General features: G+C 44.8%; 1 protein-coding gene and 1 non-coding gene across 2 annotated transcripts in view; one reads left to right on the top strand and one right to left on the bottom strand.

The window, feature by feature from the left end:
• LOC126249555 (uncharacterized) overlaps positions 1 to 3,946 on the bottom strand; it is an 82,780-nt gene extending 78,834 nt beyond the window's left edge. The window contains exon 1 of the mRNA XM_049951219.1: positions 3,888 to 3,946. Within this exon, the coding sequence (XP_049807176.1) occupies positions 3,888 to 3,944 (57 nt within the window). The 5' untranslated portion in view covers positions 3,945 to 3,946. The remainder of the gene's footprint in view (positions 1 to 3,887) is intronic.
• A 12,366-nt stretch (positions 3,947 to 16,312) lies between these two features.
• Positions 16,313 to 16,386, top strand: Trnac-gca (transfer RNA cysteine (anticodon GCA)). The gene has a single exon. It is a non-coding gene; the product is annotated as a tRNA-Cys (tRNA).
• The last annotated feature ends 1,597 nt before the right edge of the window (positions 16,387 to 17,983 follow it).

Raw genomic sequence — 17,983 nt, forward strand, 5'->3', positions numbered from 1 at the left:
TTATCTCCACGAGTCGGTTCTCTGTTTAATTGCTCGAGGTAATTTTCGGATAGTGCACTCAGTATAATGTCACTCGATGCTCTGTCCCTACCACCCGTCCTAAACATCTGAGTGTCCCAGTCTATATCTGGTGAATTGAAATCTCTACCTAAGACTATAATATGCTGAGAAAATTGATGTGAAGTGTATTCCAAATTTTCTCTCAGTTGTTCTGCCACTAATGCTGCTGAGTCGGGAGGTCGGTAAAAGGAGCCAATTATTAACCTAGCTCGGTTGTTGAGTGTAACCTCCACCCATAATATGTCACAGGAACTATCCACTTCTACTTCACTACAGGATAAACTACTACTAACAGCGACAAACACGCCACCACCGGTTGCATGCAATCTATCCTTTCTAAACACCGTCTGTGCCTTTGTAAAAATTTCGGCTGAATTTATCTTTATTTATGTTAAGGCAGTAATTGATGGCTACATTTGTTTTACTGAATTTATCAACATAATGACTATAGTTTACAGTTACAGTTAACGTGCAACTCACATATTACTACCTCACTGTCAGACCACTTGAGCCTACGACCTGCACGCCTGCCTCAATGTTGGAGCAATGATATTCGTGTAACGGCCACTTATTATTTCCGCTCGTAAGTATGACGAGGAAATAAACGTTTGAAGTCACTTGCCTTTGTTAATTTACATCTAATGTCATTGCACGGAAGCTGTAACAGTAGAAGTTTTGTATAGTTACAGGAATGAGGTGGTATAAAATAGCAATGCAATGATTTGTCGTAAGTTTTGCATTGTCTAAACATTGTGTCCTTTCAAAATTGTAAACACTTTAAAGGTAAGTGAAAAAGTATTTCATCGTAGTCCCACAGGGATGAAAAAATGGTTCAAATGGCTCTGAGCACTATGGGACTTAACATCTGAGGTCATCAGTCCCCTAGAACTTAGAACTACTTAAACCTAACTAACCTAATGACATCACACACATCCATGCCCGAGGCAGGATTCGAACCTGCGACCGTAGCGGTCGCGCGGTTCCAGACTGAAGCGCCTAGAACCGCTCGGTCACAGCGGCCGGCCCACAGGGATGAGAAAGTAACTTTTTAGCGATGTACATTTTTGCTATCGACTTTGTATTAAAATCCGAACACATGTATCTAATTCTGACTAGTACCTGTTCCGGTGAAAAAACCTGATAAATTTCAGTTTGGGGAAGTAGCAACGTTACTTCTACGTTCTGCATTCGGGACTATGAAAGTTACAAAATCCAGACGCAGGACAACTGAAGGATAACAGGTGGACATTGTCTTCAGTTGACTCTGTCCTGGTTGTTACTTTACTGAAAAACCACTATACGTTATGGGCAATGTTTAAATATGATGCTTTTTTAATAGAGCCATCAGTTTTAACGAGTGTATTAATTACAGTGTAATCAAATGTTGAAATTTTCTTTACATTCATTCAGCACGTCTTGACAATTAAATTTACCTAATTCAAACTTTGTATTGGAATTTCAGTGCCAACGAATCCTCTTCAAAACTCGATAAATGATGCAAATACACTGAATTCAGGATCGCAGATACCGACAGTTGCGCAATTCAAACAAATGCTTATTATACTATAGATGTGCGTACGTGCGATACACATCGTCTGTTCCTAATGTTTCTCATCTGTTACAGTTACAGTTAACTCCAGTGAAGGTTAGAGTGTTAATAGTAATCAGCTAGAGGTTGTTATTTAGAAGATAACGATGCGAATTTTGTGTGATGATTAAGGAACAATGTGTTTTGTAGGGTTACGTTGGCTTGGGAAGACACATGATCGTTAGGATATCAGCCGAGAGCAAGGCGTGAATCGTAATCCACATGAGTGTGCAAACTAAACAATTGTCTGGAAATCATCTCACAGTGAATAAATCATATTGTAAACTAGAAAACTATTCTGGCAAGAAATTTAAGAAAACGAGCGACATGTATTTTTAAGCAGTCATAACTTCGTAAGATAAACTAAGCAGTTCTCATCCATGTAACTGTGCTGAAATTTCTATGAGTTTCAAACGATTTTGTCAGCTATGTTCATTTACATTTGGCGCAATGAGTTTTCTGGTTAAGTGGTTGCACTTGATTCTACAATGTTCATATTCACATATGTTTCTTCTACAGCGGAGGCACTATTGGCTTTCAAGCATCTACACGCCCCATATTAACGAGAACCTCGCTGCAGTGCAAACAGTTCAAGTTGTTTAATATACAGTACATATGGTTGCGTTAAAGCACATGATAGCCGGGACATTCTGAACACACTGTTGGTCAAATTACGGAGGGACCTATGACGTTTTAAACCACATTTCGACTGGCCATAGTTGTATTCTTCAAAAACAGACTCGTTAGGTAGTGCAACCGAGCATTGCTAATTGCTGGATGGCGATCACACAGCTCTTTTCATTACAAGTAACATTTGAGACCGTGTGTGGCACTGAGTTATGGTTCTCGACGGCAGTCCGCGAAATTCTCCATCATTCTTGAGTCGCAGAAGAGATGGCCCGTGAGGAAGTTTAAAATATGTCTTCCGTTACCAGAACTGGCAGCAGGCGTAGAATAGGCAGCTGCTTGCCGTAAGTCGCCGTCATCGTCGTAATCACTGCCTAGGCAATTCATTATATCACAAGTAGTATCACTAGTAACCGAAGTAGCGGCGAGCCTCTGTTTTAGCATACATACGTTACCTTGTGGTTACTGCAAAACGAACATATGACGGAATGAACTCAAAGGATCGATTCAATGCTATCCCAGCCACGAGAATATGGAACTTAATGACACCTACAACCCCTACACCTCGACGGGGTTACCTTATCTTTACTATTTACATCTCAGAGTGATATGCGGTAATATTGTGTTAGTCCGCATTGTGATAAATTAGTAGAGCGCGATGGGAACACATAAGATCATCATCTGGACCGAAGGTGGACGGAGGAATCTACAGTTCGCCTAGGGCTGCGTGTCATCAGCGAGAATGATTCAACGAGACACCTGAGACCGCATAAAAAATTGGTCTGGATTTCTGTCCCATTTCCTGCAAACAACATAACTTTAAATAAATCATGACCTTCATTAACGTCATTTCGTGACTCTTGGCGCAGTTCATTCCGAGCAGCAGTTTTATTTTTATAGCAGGTTTGAGCTATAATGCGCTGAAATTAAGAGTCAATAAAGCTTACGTACACGTGGAATACAGTTTGTGTGTATGTGTGTCTATATTTCATGGACGTTTCGTTACAAATTGTGGTAAGCGGTAAATATTAAGCGAGGTAGGAATATCGACTAATAGCTAAGGACAGGGTGTGGAAAATGTGGAGATTTTGTATACTCAGTAAACATGTTTTCACATAGTAACGACCGAGCGAGGTGGCGCAGTGGTTAGACACTGGACTCGCATTCGGGAGGACGACGGTTCAATCCCGCGTCCGGCCATCCTGATTTAGGTTTTCCATGATTTCTCTAAATCGCTCCAGGCAAATGCCGGGATGGTTTCTTTCAAAGGGCACGGACGACTTCCTTCCCCGACCTTCCCTAATCCGATGAGACCGATGACCTCGCTGTCTGGTCTCCTTCCCCAAAAACAACCAACCAACCACATAGTAACGAGCTCATGAGATTCATCAAGCCAGCATTTAAATTTTGAGACACTGTATTTTTAACACGTATCACAAACCGATCATCACTACATACACGTATCAAGAATAAAAGTGAAAGGTATTAAATTAGATTCCAGCAAAAGAATGGCTGAAAGTTGGGACACGAGAAGGCCCCAAAATTTATGATAAAGTGAGGAAAATTGTATCCGATAAGCAGTGTGGACACGAGAGCAGAAGGTTTGGGTCACCTGGATGGTGGCGGCGGTGGCGGCTGCGACGACCAAGAGTAGGAGCGCGGGCCGCATGCTGCAGCTGAGTGTCGGCGGGGCGCGCCGCTCGCCGGTTAAATCAACTCGGCCCCACTTTCTCCGCTCCGCCGCTGCCTCCAACTTTGCTCCTGCGGCCTACATGACGAAACGCGCCCCTGGCTGCAGCCTTCCGGGAGCTGTGAAGCTGCTGAGTGCCTCTATCAGGCCACTGGTCACTTAGGGTGGACAACACCCCCTGCCCAGTCGCCACGCACTTGGATATTACACCTCTGGTCATTAAATGTCCAAAACCAAGAAGGACAACAAATAACGAAATTTTAATTATTGCGCGTATACAGTGAGAGATCACTTAGAAGGAGTCGTCCCCAGCAGTTGGATCGGCTTTTTGAAACCACCTGTACGGTATTATAGGGTTTGGTTGTTTGGGGAAGGAGACCAGACAGCGAGATCATCGGTCTCATCGGATTAGGGAAGGACGGGGAAGGAAGTCGACCGTGCCCTTTCAAAGGAACCATCCCAACATTTGCCGGGAGCGATTTAGGAAAATCACGGAAAACCTAAATCACGATGGCCGGACGCGGGATTGAACCGTCGTCCTCCCGAATGCGAGTCCAGTGTGCTAGCCACTGCGCCACCTCGCTCGGTGTTATTATAGGTTAATGTCCCAGATACCACACCGTGCAACCATTCATCCTGGTGGGCCATCGTTAACAAATAAACGTTGAAAAAATTTGGAATTTCGCTTGACACTCTATAGGTTTAAAAGAGATAAATCGTAAGGACTAGTTACGTAGTCTGAACAAATCAAAAACACAAATGATTGTGTGTTCGGATCTCGTCAGGTGCTACAATTGTTTATATTTTTAAAACTTCATCGAAATGATTTCGATCATCATTTTTAATCAATTAAAGGGTTTTAAAGTAATTTTATATTGTATTTTCTTTCTCACGTCATTTTAATCACCGTATTAACTTTTTCAATTCCTCTAATTTCTTCTTCCCATCATTCTTTATCCAGGTGGTCTCTTCGTGCGTGTGAATTTAATTATATAATTATTTTCATTTATCTATCATAATATTTAAAGGAAATGCCGATTTATTGGTTATAAAACAAAAGACAAGATAGCCTGTTTATACATGGACTGTTGTCAAAATGTAATTTTCGCTACAAGATGTACATTTTCTTGGATAGTAAACGTCATACAAACATTTACTACATAAATTCTTATTGCACTATGGACAAAATAACGCAGATGAAGATTTAAACGAAAGTAGGAATTATGCTTAAAACAAAAATATAAGGAAAATGAAGAACAGAGATAATGAATAGCAACTCCAATAGCATGATCGAAAATACAGAAGCCGGCCGGGGTGGCCGAGCGGTTCTAGTCGCTTCAGTCTGGAACCGCGCGACCGCTTCGGTCGCAGGTTCGAATCCTGCCTCGGGCATGGATGTGTGTCATGTCCTTAGGTTAGTTAGGTTTAAGTAGTTCTGAGTTCTAGGGGACTTATGACCTCCGATGTTAAGTCCCATAGTACTCAGAGCCATTTCAACCATTTGAAAACATAGATGCAGGAACGGAAGTAACTGAATCGGAGCTAGTGGATGGAAATAATTAAAATCACTTGTACCAACACGACAGGTGGATAAGGAAACATAGGAAAAAAGATGAGAGCAACAGAAAAAGTTACACGGTGATGAAAATCATGTGACAAAGGAATAGAAACTTGAAAAAAATGCATTTAATCCAGTTACCTAAATGAAGACAATAATCAAAGTCATTCGATAATGATTTAAAAATAAAAAGTTTACAGAATTTCACCCGATATTTTTTTATCTATAGGAACCTTCCTGGTACTCAAATGGAGGGGTGGGGGCAAAGTGGGAGGGGTCGCAACCCGAGGGCTGGCTACCATGTCCTGTTCCCACCCTCCAGGAACCAAGCAAAACATAGGGAACGTGGAGTGGAGGTACAATGAACATCAATTGTTTATTTATTTATTTTCCTGTTTTCTTTTCTTTTTTAAAAAAATTAACATTAACATCACCGAGAATAGCAGGAAATCGGCGTCACGAGGAGAAGGGCGCTGCAAGACGTCAGACTCAAGGAGACAATCGACGTATAGTTTTTCCAAGAAGAACGTGCCGATGACTAGACAATATACCGATTCCAAGGGGATTGACTCTTCATGACAGGAGCACCCCAACTCTGGGGTGGTTTAAGGAAGACACTGCAAAGGAAATTGTAGAAAAATTGTCTGCATTTTGGATTGCGGACAACTGCATAATGGCGTTCATTAAGGAACTGCCAAACATCAAGGATACTTCTCTCGCCATCAGCAAACGAGTAGTGAGCTGGGTGTCCACAAATCCGCTACACAGAGGTCGTCTTCGCTTGCGGGAAGCATCTCGCATCCGGAAAGAGCAGCACTTGAGTATGTATCTGATGAGGAGTCGTACTTAGGGTAATTAGGAACAACACCTGTCGCACCAGTGATCAGACACGTCTGGCTGATCTGCACACCAGGCGATGCTCGTCTGTATACATCACAAGCGACTCACAACGGAGTATCTGCGAGGTGAATCCTGTGAAAGTGTGACCGGCATACTTGCTTCCCATTGCCAGTAAGGCAACATGCAAACTGGACGTCAGTGTCAAGATGAGGAGCGCACACCGATCGCCAAACGGCACGCCAGTCGACGTGGGGATGCTTCCCCTCAACCACATTCTGTGACCTGTGTACTGAAAAAGCCACAGATCGCCTTCGTGGATCTTAAGTGCGTTGGCATTATTGCAGTACGTACGTAGCTCAGCTCAAAGAAAAAGTGGCGGAAGTAAAAGAATGGCGGCGGGACGTCCGACAGCGAGTGTAGTGCAAGGGCCTCCAGCAACAAACTGTTAAGGTGTATCGGACAATGGCGCCACAACGCCATGTGAAAGCCAACGAAGGACTATCGCTGTCACGCACATGATACAGGCATAAACCGCGCTTCCACCGCGGGAGCGTCAGGGTCTCGTACACTACTGGCCATTAAAATTGCTACACCAAGAAGAAAAGCAGATGATAAACGGGTATTCATTGGACAAATACATTATACTAAAACTGACATGTGATTACATTTTCACGCAATTTGGCTGCATAGATCCTGAGAAATCAGTATTCAGAACAACCACCTCTGGCCGTAATAACGGCCTTGATACGCCTGGGCATTGAGTCAAACAGAGCTTGGATGGCGTGTACAGGTACAGCTGCCCATGCAGCTTCAACGCGATACCACAGTTCATCAAGAGTAGTGACTGGAGTATTGTGACGAGCCAGTTACTCGCCCACCATTCACCAGACGTTTTCAATTGGTGAGAGATCTGGAGAAAGTGCTGGCCAGGGCAGCAGTCGAACATTTTCTGTATCCAGAAAGGCGTGTACAGACCCTGCAACATGCGGTCGTGCATTACACTGCTGAAATGTAGGGTTTCGCAGGGATCGAATGAAGGGTAGACCCACGGGTCGTAACACATGCGAAATGTAATGTCCACTGTTCAAAGGGCCGTCAGTGGGAACAAGAGGTGACCGAGACGTGTAACCAATGGCACCCCATACCATCACCCCGTACGATACGCCAGTATGGCGATGACGAATACACGCTTCCAATGTGCGTTCACCGCGATGTCGCCAAACACGGATGCTACCATCATGATGCTGAAAACAGAACCTGGATTCATCAGAAAAAATGAAGTTTTGCCATTCGTGCACCCAGGTTCGTCACTGAGTACACCATCGCAGGCGCTCCTGCCTATGATACAGCGTCCAAAGTAACCGCAGCCATGGTCTCCGAGCTGATAGTCCATGTTGCTGCAAACGTCGTCGAACTGTTACTGCAGATGGTTGTTGTCTTGCAAACGTCCCCATCTGTTGACTCAGGGATCGAGACGTGGCTGCACGATCCGTTACAGCCATGCGGATAAGATGCCTGTCATCTCTAATGCTAGTGATATGAGGCCGTTGGGATCCAGCACGGCGTTCCGTATTACCCTCCTGAACCAACCGATTCCATATTCTGCTAAGAGTCATTGTATCTTGACCAACGCGAGCAGCAATGTCGCGATACGATAACCCGCAATCGCGATAGGCTACGATCCGACCTTTATCAAAGTCGGAAACGTGATGGTACGCATTTCTCCTCCTTACACGAGGCATCACAACAACGTTTCACCAGGCAACGCCGGTGAACTGCTGTTTGTGTATGAGAAATCGGTTGGAAACTTTCCTAATGGCAGCACGTTGTAGGTGTCGCCACCGGTGCCAACCTTGTGCGAATGCTCTGAAAAGCTAATCATTTGCATATAACAGCATCTTCTTCGTGTCGGTTAAATTTCGCGTCTGTAGCACGTCGTCTTGGTGGTGTAGCAATTTAAATGGCCAGTAGTGTAGATATAGGGCCGGTCGCACACAGCTATGACTCCTGCGATGTTGGAACGTGCGAACACTCTCATTCGAGGTGATCGACGGATCACAGTCAAACACCTCGCTGCTCAACTGAATGTCTCTGTTGGTTGTGCTGACACACTTGTCCACCAGTTGGCGTATTCAAAGCTAGGTTCCTCGCCGCCTAACAGAAGATCCTAAAGAGCATCGACGGACTATCTGTGCGGAACTGCTCGTGCGTTACGAGGCTGATCGTGACAATTTTTTGTCGAACGTTGTCATAGGCCCTGAAACATGGGTCCATCACTTCGAACTGGAAACAAAGCGGCCACCACCTCTCCTCTGAAGAAAAAGTTCAAAGCTCCACTCTCAGTCAGTGAAGTTAAGACGACGATCTTCAGGAACTCTGAAGGAGATATTTTGTTTGATGTCCTCCCTCATGGTGGAACAATCAAATCTGAAGTGTATTGTGCTACCATCAGGAAACTGAAAAAATTACTTCAGCGTGCTCGGCGTGACAAAAATTCAGACGAACTTCTTCTCCATGACAAAGGAAGGGCCGACACAAGTCTCCGGACACGAGAGCAGCTCACAAAACTTCATTGGACTGTTCTTCCTCATCCACACTGCAGCCCGGATCTCGCACATTCCGTCTTCCATCAGCCTGGCCCAGTGAAGGATGCACTCCGCGGGAAGCACTACGTGGAGAATGAGGAGGTTATTGACGCAGAAGGACGTTGGTTCCGACGTTGACGAGTAGATAGGAACCACGCGGGCATACAGGCCCTCTCGTAAGGTACCGTAAGGCGGTCACATTGAACGAAGCTGATGTTGAATAATAGGATGTTGTAGCCAAAAGTGTGAGGAGTAATATGGTGTACTGGAATCCTGAATAAAACCTACCTGCTTTCAGAAAAAAAAGTATTGCATTGCTAATTGAATGCCCATCGTGTAGGCCTAACCTCTTTTGTATCTTCCTGTTTTCCTACCTTCTTAATACATAAATTCTTAATTTTAAGCAATTTTGTTTCGTTATTAGTTTTAAATCTCCGAATATTTTAAGCTATAACTTTTTCAAAATACCAAAAAATCAACTAATCTTCATAATATGTAGCAATTTAATATTATGAAAATAAGATCTTTCTTAGTCAATATGTGAAAAGTCATTTGTAGATTGCAGCAAATAAAATAATAATAACAACAATAATAATAGCCGGGCGAAGTGGCCGAGCGGTTCTAGGCACTACAGTCTGGAACTGTGCGACCGCTACGGTCGCAGGTTCGAATCCTGCCTCGGGCATGGATGTGTGTGATGTCCTTAGGTTAGTTAGGTTTAAGTAGTTCTAAGTTCTAGGGGACTGATGACCTTAGCATTTAAGTCCCATAGTGCTCAGAGCCATTTGAACCATTTTGAATAATAATAACAGAAATAATAAAATACTAGTTGGGCACCGAGTCGAATTGAGACTGGCCGCGCGCGATAGCTGCAGTTCGCGCGGTTCCCCCCGTCGGAGGTTCGAGTCCTCCCTCGGTCATGGATGTGTGTGTTGTCCTTAGCGTAAGAAAGTTAGATTAAGTAGCGGGTGAGCCTAAGGACCGATGACCTCAGCAGTTTGGTCCCATAGGAACTTACCACAAATTTCCAGTTTCCGAATTGAGATTGGACGATAGATACGGATACGTCATTCCATTCGTCTTCAACTATATGCCAGTGTTCTTCAGTCATAGTGGCTGGTGAATGGAGGCATGCCAGTCTCTCGGCAACCCACGACCAGCTATTTTCAGAGGGTGAGAGTTCTGCAGAACATGCTGGCCGTGTCAACAGGCGAACAAATTCTGTATCCAGTTAAATTAGGGCAGCACGGACAACGTTCGGTCCTACATTATCTACACTGAAGCGCCAAAGAATCTGGTATAGGCTTGCGTATTCAAATACAGAGATATGTAAACAGGCAGAATATGGCACTGCGGTCGGCAACACCTATATAAGACAACAAGTGTCTGGCGCAGTTGTTAGATCGGTTACTGCTGCTACAATCGCAGGTTATCAAGATTTAGGTGAGTTTCAACGTGGTGTTATAGTCGGCGCACAACAGATGGCACACAGCATTTCCGAGGTAGCGATGAAGTGGGAATTGTCCCGTACGAGCATTTAATAAGTGTACCGTGAATATCAGGAATCCGGTAAAACATCAAATCTCCGACTCTGCTGCAGCCAGAAAAAGATCCTGCAACAACGGGACCAACGACGATTGAAGAGAATCTTTCAACGCGACAGAAGTGCAACCCTTCCGCAAATTACTGCAGATGTCAATGATGGGTCACCAGCAAGTGTCAGCGTGCGAGCCATTCAACGAAACATCATCCATGTGGGCTTTCGGAGCCGAAGGTCCACTCTTGTACCCTTGACGACTGCACGACACAAAGCTTTACGCCTCGTCTGGGCCCGTCAACACCGACATCGATTGTTGATAACTGGAAACATGTTGTCTGGTCGGACGAGTCTCGTTTCAAATTGTATCGATCGGATGGACGTGTACGGGTATGGAGACAACCTCATGAATTCATGGACCCCGCATGTCAGCAGGGGACTGTTCAAGCTGGTGGACACTCAGTAATGTTGTGGGGCCTGTGCAGTTGGCGTGATATGGGTCCCCTGATACGCCTAGATACGACTCTGACAGGTGACACGTATGTAAGCATCCTGTCTGATCACCTACATCCGTTCATGTCCATTGTGCCTTCTGACGCACTTGGGCAATTTCAGCAGGACAATGCGGCACCCCACATGTCCATAATTTCTACAGAGTGGCTCCAGGAACACTCTTCTGAGTTTAAACTCTTCCCCTGGCCACCAAACTCCCCAGACATGAACATAATTGAACATATCTGGGATGCCTTGTAACGTGCTGTTCTTACGGATTTATGGACAGCTCTGCAGTATTCATAGTGTCAGTTCCCTCTAGTATTTCTTGAGACATTAGTCGAGTCTATACCACGTCGTGTTGCGGCACTTGTGCGTGCTCTCGGGGTTCTGCACGATATTAGGCATGTGTATCAGTTTCTTTGGCTCTTCAGAGTAAACGGAGACCTTGGAGACAGAGCGCAACCACTGACCTTAATATGTCAGATATATAGTGCCTACTGCACAAAATATCTATGCAAAATAGATATGATGTGTTGTGTACACGACGACGACCCGTAGCATCACGCCATATGCTGTACCAGTATGACGATGACGGATGCATTCTGACAACATTCATTCTCCTTGTGGGTTCCATACACAGATACGTCCATCTATACTGTATGCAACTGAGACCCGTCAGAAAAGATGAAGTGCTGCCACTAATACAGCCAGTGTTGTCGTTGGGCCCCCCTCTGTCAGCACACTTACCTCTCTTCCCACGTCAAGAGAAAGGACAACAGTTGTCGCCCTGCCCGCATCTCGTGGTCGTGGGGTAGCGTTCTCGCTTCCCACGCTCGGGTTCCCGGGTTCGATTCCCGGCGGGGTCAGGGATTCTCTCTGCCTCGTGATGGCTGGGTGTTGTGTGCTGTCCTTAGGTTAGTTAGGTTTAAGTAATTCTAAGTTCTAGTGTACTTATGACCACAGCAGTTGAGTCCCATAGTGCTCAGAGCCATTTGAACCATTTTTTTGTCGCCCTGCTGAGAAGTGCTGGGAACATTCTCTTCATTCGGTCGTTGCAGAAACAATCGGCTCATTCTGTTGTAGTTTTCCGTATTGGTTGAATTATTTATTTATTCTTTTGAGTGAAAGTAGTGTATCGGAGCAACCAAATGAAAACAAGCGATCCAGTCGGTTGGACTACTCATTCACTCTTTTGAGTGAAACCAGTCTGTGGGAGCAGCCGAATGAAAACAATGGTTCAGTTCGTCGGACTGCTAATTCATTCTTTTGACTGTAACCAGTCTTTGGGAGAAAACGAATGAAAGCAATAGATTTCTGCGGGAGCAACAGAATGAAAAAAATCGAGTCAGTCGATTTTAGTTTTACGTGTTGATTGGATTGTTATTTATGTATTTTTCCGAGTAAAAGCAGTGTGTGGGAGTAATCGAATGAAAGCATTCGACACAGTTGTAGCTTTACATATTGACTGAATGAGTCATTCTTTCATTTCAGATAGGAATAGTGTTATATTAAAAAGTTTTTTGTTTTAATAGATATTTTCTGCTTTTTAGTCTTGTGTGTGTGTGTGAAGCTTTTTAATTGATTTTAAACATTTTGATGAGATTGCAACAGATACATGTGGTAAATTTCAGGTTTATTTCAGTTTCTCTTTAGCTGAGTCAACCAATATATTGATTCCTCCTATGTTTACCTCCCGAAAAGACCGCGAGCGTAAAAATTGGAAACAATGGAGCTCACACTGAGGCTTAGCAGCAATCGTTCTTAACTGCGAAACATTCGCGACTGGAACGGAAAAATAGGGAAACGGCATTGGTACACGAAATACTCTCGGCCACATACCAGAAAAGAGAACGAGTTAATACTGTATCGTCATCCACTTGCGAGCTAAGTTGAAAGTTCCAAATTTGAGGTTATCGAGAAGTTAGTTAAAAGTCTTTTGGAAAATTTGTGCGGAATAGACAGACAGACTGAAAAACAAAATACACTCCGTCACACAACAGACTCTAAAGGAATTAATATTGCAGTGACATCCAGTTCTGAGCTATGTTCGAAGTGTCAGGTCTGTAGCTTACCTGATAGTTAGTTTAAAATCAGTTGCAAAATTTATACCGAACGAACAGACAAGAAACAGACCTAATAAGAACATGTTAAACAGTGATTGTCATTTATAGATACATAAATTTAGAGTGCAGCACCACATATTATACTTTTAAAACCAATCAGAATTTGATATTTAATGCCATTATTACGAAAATTCGTAGTGGAGTAAGTAACTAGATACATTTTGCAATTACTTTAGTTTTAGAAATATACATTTATTCACACGTCCTTAAAATAAAACACTTTACTAGTCTCTAACAAAAGTTATCAACCCTAGTCATGATCCATCTACACTGAAGAGCCAGAGAAACTGGTACACATAATTAACATCGTGTACGGCCCCCGCGAGCTCGCAGAAGTGCCGCAACACGATGTGAGTGGACTCGACTAATGTCTGAAGTAGTGCTGGGGGGAACTGACAACATGAATCCTGCACGGCTGCCCATAAATCCGTAAAAGTACCAGTGAGTGGAGATCTCTTCTGAACAGCTCGTTGCAAGGCATCCCAGATATGCTCAATAATGTTCATGTCTGGGGAGTTTGGTGGTCAGGGGAAGTGTTTAAACTCATAAGAGTGTTCCTGGAGCCACTATGTAGAAATTCTGGACTTGTGGGATGTCGCATTGTCGTGCTGGAATTGCCCACGTCCGTAGGAATGCACAACGGGCATGAAGGGATGCAGGTGATCACACATGAAGCTTATGTACGTGTCACCTGTCAGAGTCGTATCTAGACGTATGAGGGGTCGAATATCGTTTCACTTGCACACACCGCACACCATTGCCGTCTCCTCCAGCTTGAACACTCCCCTGCTGACGTGAAGGGACCATGGATTCATGAGGTTGTGTCCATACCCGCTCTATACGATTTGAAATGAGACTCGTCCGACCAGGCAACATGTTTCCAGTCACCAACAGTCCAATGTCGGTGTTGACGGGCCCAGGCGAGGCATAAAGCTTTGTGTCGTACAGTCATCAAGGGTACACAAGTGGGCCTTCGACTCCGAAAGCCCATATCGATGATGTTTCGTTGAATGGTTCGCACGCTGACAGTTGTTGATGGCCCGGCGTTGAAATCTGCAGCAATTTTCGGAATGGTTGCACTTCTGACACGTTGAACGATTCTCTTCAGTCGTCGTTGATCCCGTTGTTCAGGATCCTTTTCCGGCCGCAGTGATGTCGGAAATTTGATGTTTAATGGATTCCTGATATTCTCGGTACACTCGTGAAACGGTCATACGGGAAAATCCCCACTTCATTGCTACCTCAGAGATGCTGTGTCCCATCGCTCGTTCACCGACTATAACACCTCGTTGAAACTTGATAACCTGCGATTGTAGCAGCAGTAACCGATCGAACAACTGCACCAAACACTTGTCTTATATGGGCGTTGCCGACCCCAGCACCGTATGCTGCCTGTTTACATATCTCTGTATTTGAATACGCAAGCTTATACCAGTCTGTTGGGAGCTTTAGCGTATAACCGAAAAGGCTGAAGAAGTATGTAAATAAGGTCACGCAAACCCATTTGTATCCCACTGAATGAAACAACTCAAGCCCGGTGAGTAAGTGAAAACATTCATATAAAGGTCGCTGTCGATGGAGACTTGTCCCAATCGATTGTCTTACATTGAGGGAAACCACTTAAACCTTGCGAGAGAGTGGAAACATTCCTATAGCTGACATGGCCGAAAAGACTAGTTTTATTCAGTTGTTTCATTTGACTGAAAAAACTGACTGAACGAAGAAACAATAGAATGACCAATCAATTGTTAAAAACGGTCGGTTGTCCCATCACTAATGCTGACTCAAATTACAAGACATGTCTGTAGGGTACTGCACGACCGAGCGAATATGTGTATCATCTCTGGTGCTAGTTGAGCGGTGCCGCTGACATCGTGTATGACGTTGACTAGAACCCACCTCAATCCATCGATTCCATATTCGCATGAGAATCCTGTGACCCTGAGCAACGAGAACAGCCACATCGCGGAACGATAAATCTCTGTCTCGATAGGCCATGTACCATCCGCTGTAGAATTCCGACACGTGGTGGGAGACGTTTCACTTTCTTACACTATGCATAACACGATCTTCTAATAAACGTTTTTCTTTCTTTCTTTCTTTGGGCCTTCATCCCGCAACACCTCGGGGTCGGCCGTGTTAGTACGGATTTGGCAGTGTTAGTTGCAGAGGGTAGCTGGATGCTCTTCCTGCCGCTATCCCGAACCACCTCAGGATGTAAGTATTGTACCCCAGCTGTCTGCGTCTAGTGTAAGCCATTAATTTGTGCGAAAGTGTTCTAATTGCGATGAGTCGTGTATCTGAGGCGGAACGTGGGGACCAGCCCGGTATTCACCTAGCGGGATGTGGAAAACTGCCTAAAAACCACATCCAGGCTGGCCAGCATACCGGCGCGCGTCGTTAATCCGCTGGGCGGATTCGATCCAGGGCCGGCGCACCTACCCGAGTCCAGAAAGCAGCGCATTTGCGCTCTCGGCTACCCTGGAGGGGCAGATCTTCTCATAAGCAAACAACATTTAAATCTAGAATGAGATTTTCACTCTGCAGCGGAGTGTGCGCAGATATGAAACTTCCTCAGTTGGTAGAGCACTTGCCCGCGAAAGGCAAAGGTCCCGAGTTCGAGTCTCTACATCTACATCTACATTTATACTCCGCAAGCCACCCAACGGTGTGTGGCGGAGGGCACTTTACGTGCCACTGTCATTACCTCCCTTTTCTGTTCCAGTCGCGTATGGTTCGCGGGAAGAACGACTGTCTGAAAGCCTCCGTGCGCGCTCGAATCTCTCTAATTTTACATTCGTGATCTCCTCGGGAGGTATAAGTAGGGGGAAGCAATATATTCGATACCTCATCCAGAAACGCACCCTCTCGAAACCTGGCGAGCGAGCTACACCGCGATGCAGAGCGCCTCTCTTTCAGAGTCTGCCACTTGAGTGTGCTAAACATCTCCGTAACGCTATCACGGTTACCAAATAACCCGCACACAGTTTTAATCTGCCAGGAAGTTTCATATCAGCGCACACTCCGCTGCAGAGTGAAAATCTCATTCTGGAAACATCCCCCAGGCTGTGGCTAAGCCATGTCTCCGCAATATCCTTTCTTTCAGGAGTGCTAGTTCTGCAGGGTTCGCAGAAGAGCTTCTGTAAAGCTTTGAAGGTAGGAGGCGAGGTACTGGCAGAAGTAAAGCAGTGAGGACGGGGCGCGAGTCGTGCTTGGATAGCTCAGTTGGTAGAGCATTTGCCCGCAAAGGCAAAGGTCCCGAGTTCGAGTCTCGGTCCGGCACACAGTTTTAATCTGCCAGGAAGTTTCAACATTTAAATCTGATTTCTGAATGAGAAATCCGCTGCGTAATCTTTTCTTATACAAGGCAGTCAGAAACAACAAATAAGGATGTTTCAGAGTAGGTTCGATACGTTGCGCCGTTTTCAAGTTAATCAGCACTGAATTTAGATAGTCAAGAAGTTGTAAGTGCAAATTCAAGCGGCCCTCCAGAGTCATTGTCGCCAAACATGATCTTCGTTTGGTTTCCTAAAACCGAACAAGAGACTGATAGAGAAAGTTGGACTGTGGTAAGAGTCGAACACGAGCCAAAGGTAGAGCAGTTTCTTCCGCTGTCATCTACGCTCTGAGAGCAACTGACACTAATTGTATCTGGCGGGTCACATGAATTTCAGCGCGCAGTGGACCGATTGGCTAACTTAAACGACAATTTACTGGGAAACAGCATAACGCATCGCGTTTTGTCTTGGCAATTATTTCGCAGCACAATCTATCTTGCAACATCGTTATAAGCTTTTCAGGCTGTTTCTGGCCACCTTGTACACAGAACGTAGATGGTGTTGCTGCTACCTGCTTTGTGCGATTGTACTGAAATGCAAATCATATAGTATATTTCATTCCAGTTTGAAATTTATTGTGAACCGTCTGTTGTTCCAGTTTTCATGGCCAGCAGTGCAGAAGAAAATGATATAGTGGCGCCAGAAGTAGTGTTCCCTTGGGGATGAACCAGCTCTCAGGAATGATGAAGGACAAACTATCAATCTGAGATACGGAATTCTGCTCCGGAAAACTGCTGACTACGTAAGTATACATCCAACGGTTCAGCTGTTTTGCACGGTTGCAGTAAATAATTGGAACAAATTCTACTCCAGTACAGTGCGCTTATTAGGCGTTTCTCTAGACTCGAAGTTTTACAAGCCTACTAGATACCATACGAGTGCACGACCGTCTTAGGCGGCGTATTGGTTGTCTGGCCGTACTTTGTTGGAGTCCAGTCATTTTTCTCCTAATTTTCCACCTGACCTTTATAGCAATAAAGATAATAGTTGTGGAGCACACGTGACGAGGTATAATAAAATATAATCATTTATTGATAGAAAAATTAACGCATGTGTCTCAATGAAGTCATACCAGACTATGCACAGATGAGCCAGAATATTACACGGTCCAGTCACAAAAAAAATGGCTCTGAGCACTATGGGACTCAACTGCTGAGGTCATAAGTCCCCTAGAACTCAGAACTACTTAAACCTAACTAACCTAAGGACATCACACACATCCATGCCCGAGGCAGGATTCGAACCTGCGACCGTAGCGGTCTCGCGGTTCCAGACTGCAGCGCCAGAACCGCGCGGCCACTTCGGCCGGCGGTCCAGTCACATTAATGTGACACTGTCTATGTTCGACGTCAACGTGCAACAATCACTCACAGCCTGCAGGTGGCAGCACTAGCAGTGGAGGGTATATTCTAACATCCTGCGTGGTGTCTGTTTGTTCTAAGTCGTGTCTCCCTACCACTTTCGTGCGATGACGCTCTGAGCGTGTCTTTTAGGGAATTGATTAGTTTGAACCTGGGACCTGTTGCTGGTAAGGAGACGCCA

The sequence above is a fragment of the Schistocerca nitens genome, chromosome 3 (assembly GCF_023898315.1).
Source record: "Schistocerca nitens isolate TAMUIC-IGC-003100 chromosome 3, iqSchNite1.1, whole genome shotgun sequence".
Taxonomy (NCBI): domain Eukaryota; kingdom Metazoa; phylum Arthropoda; class Insecta; order Orthoptera; family Acrididae; genus Schistocerca; species Schistocerca nitens.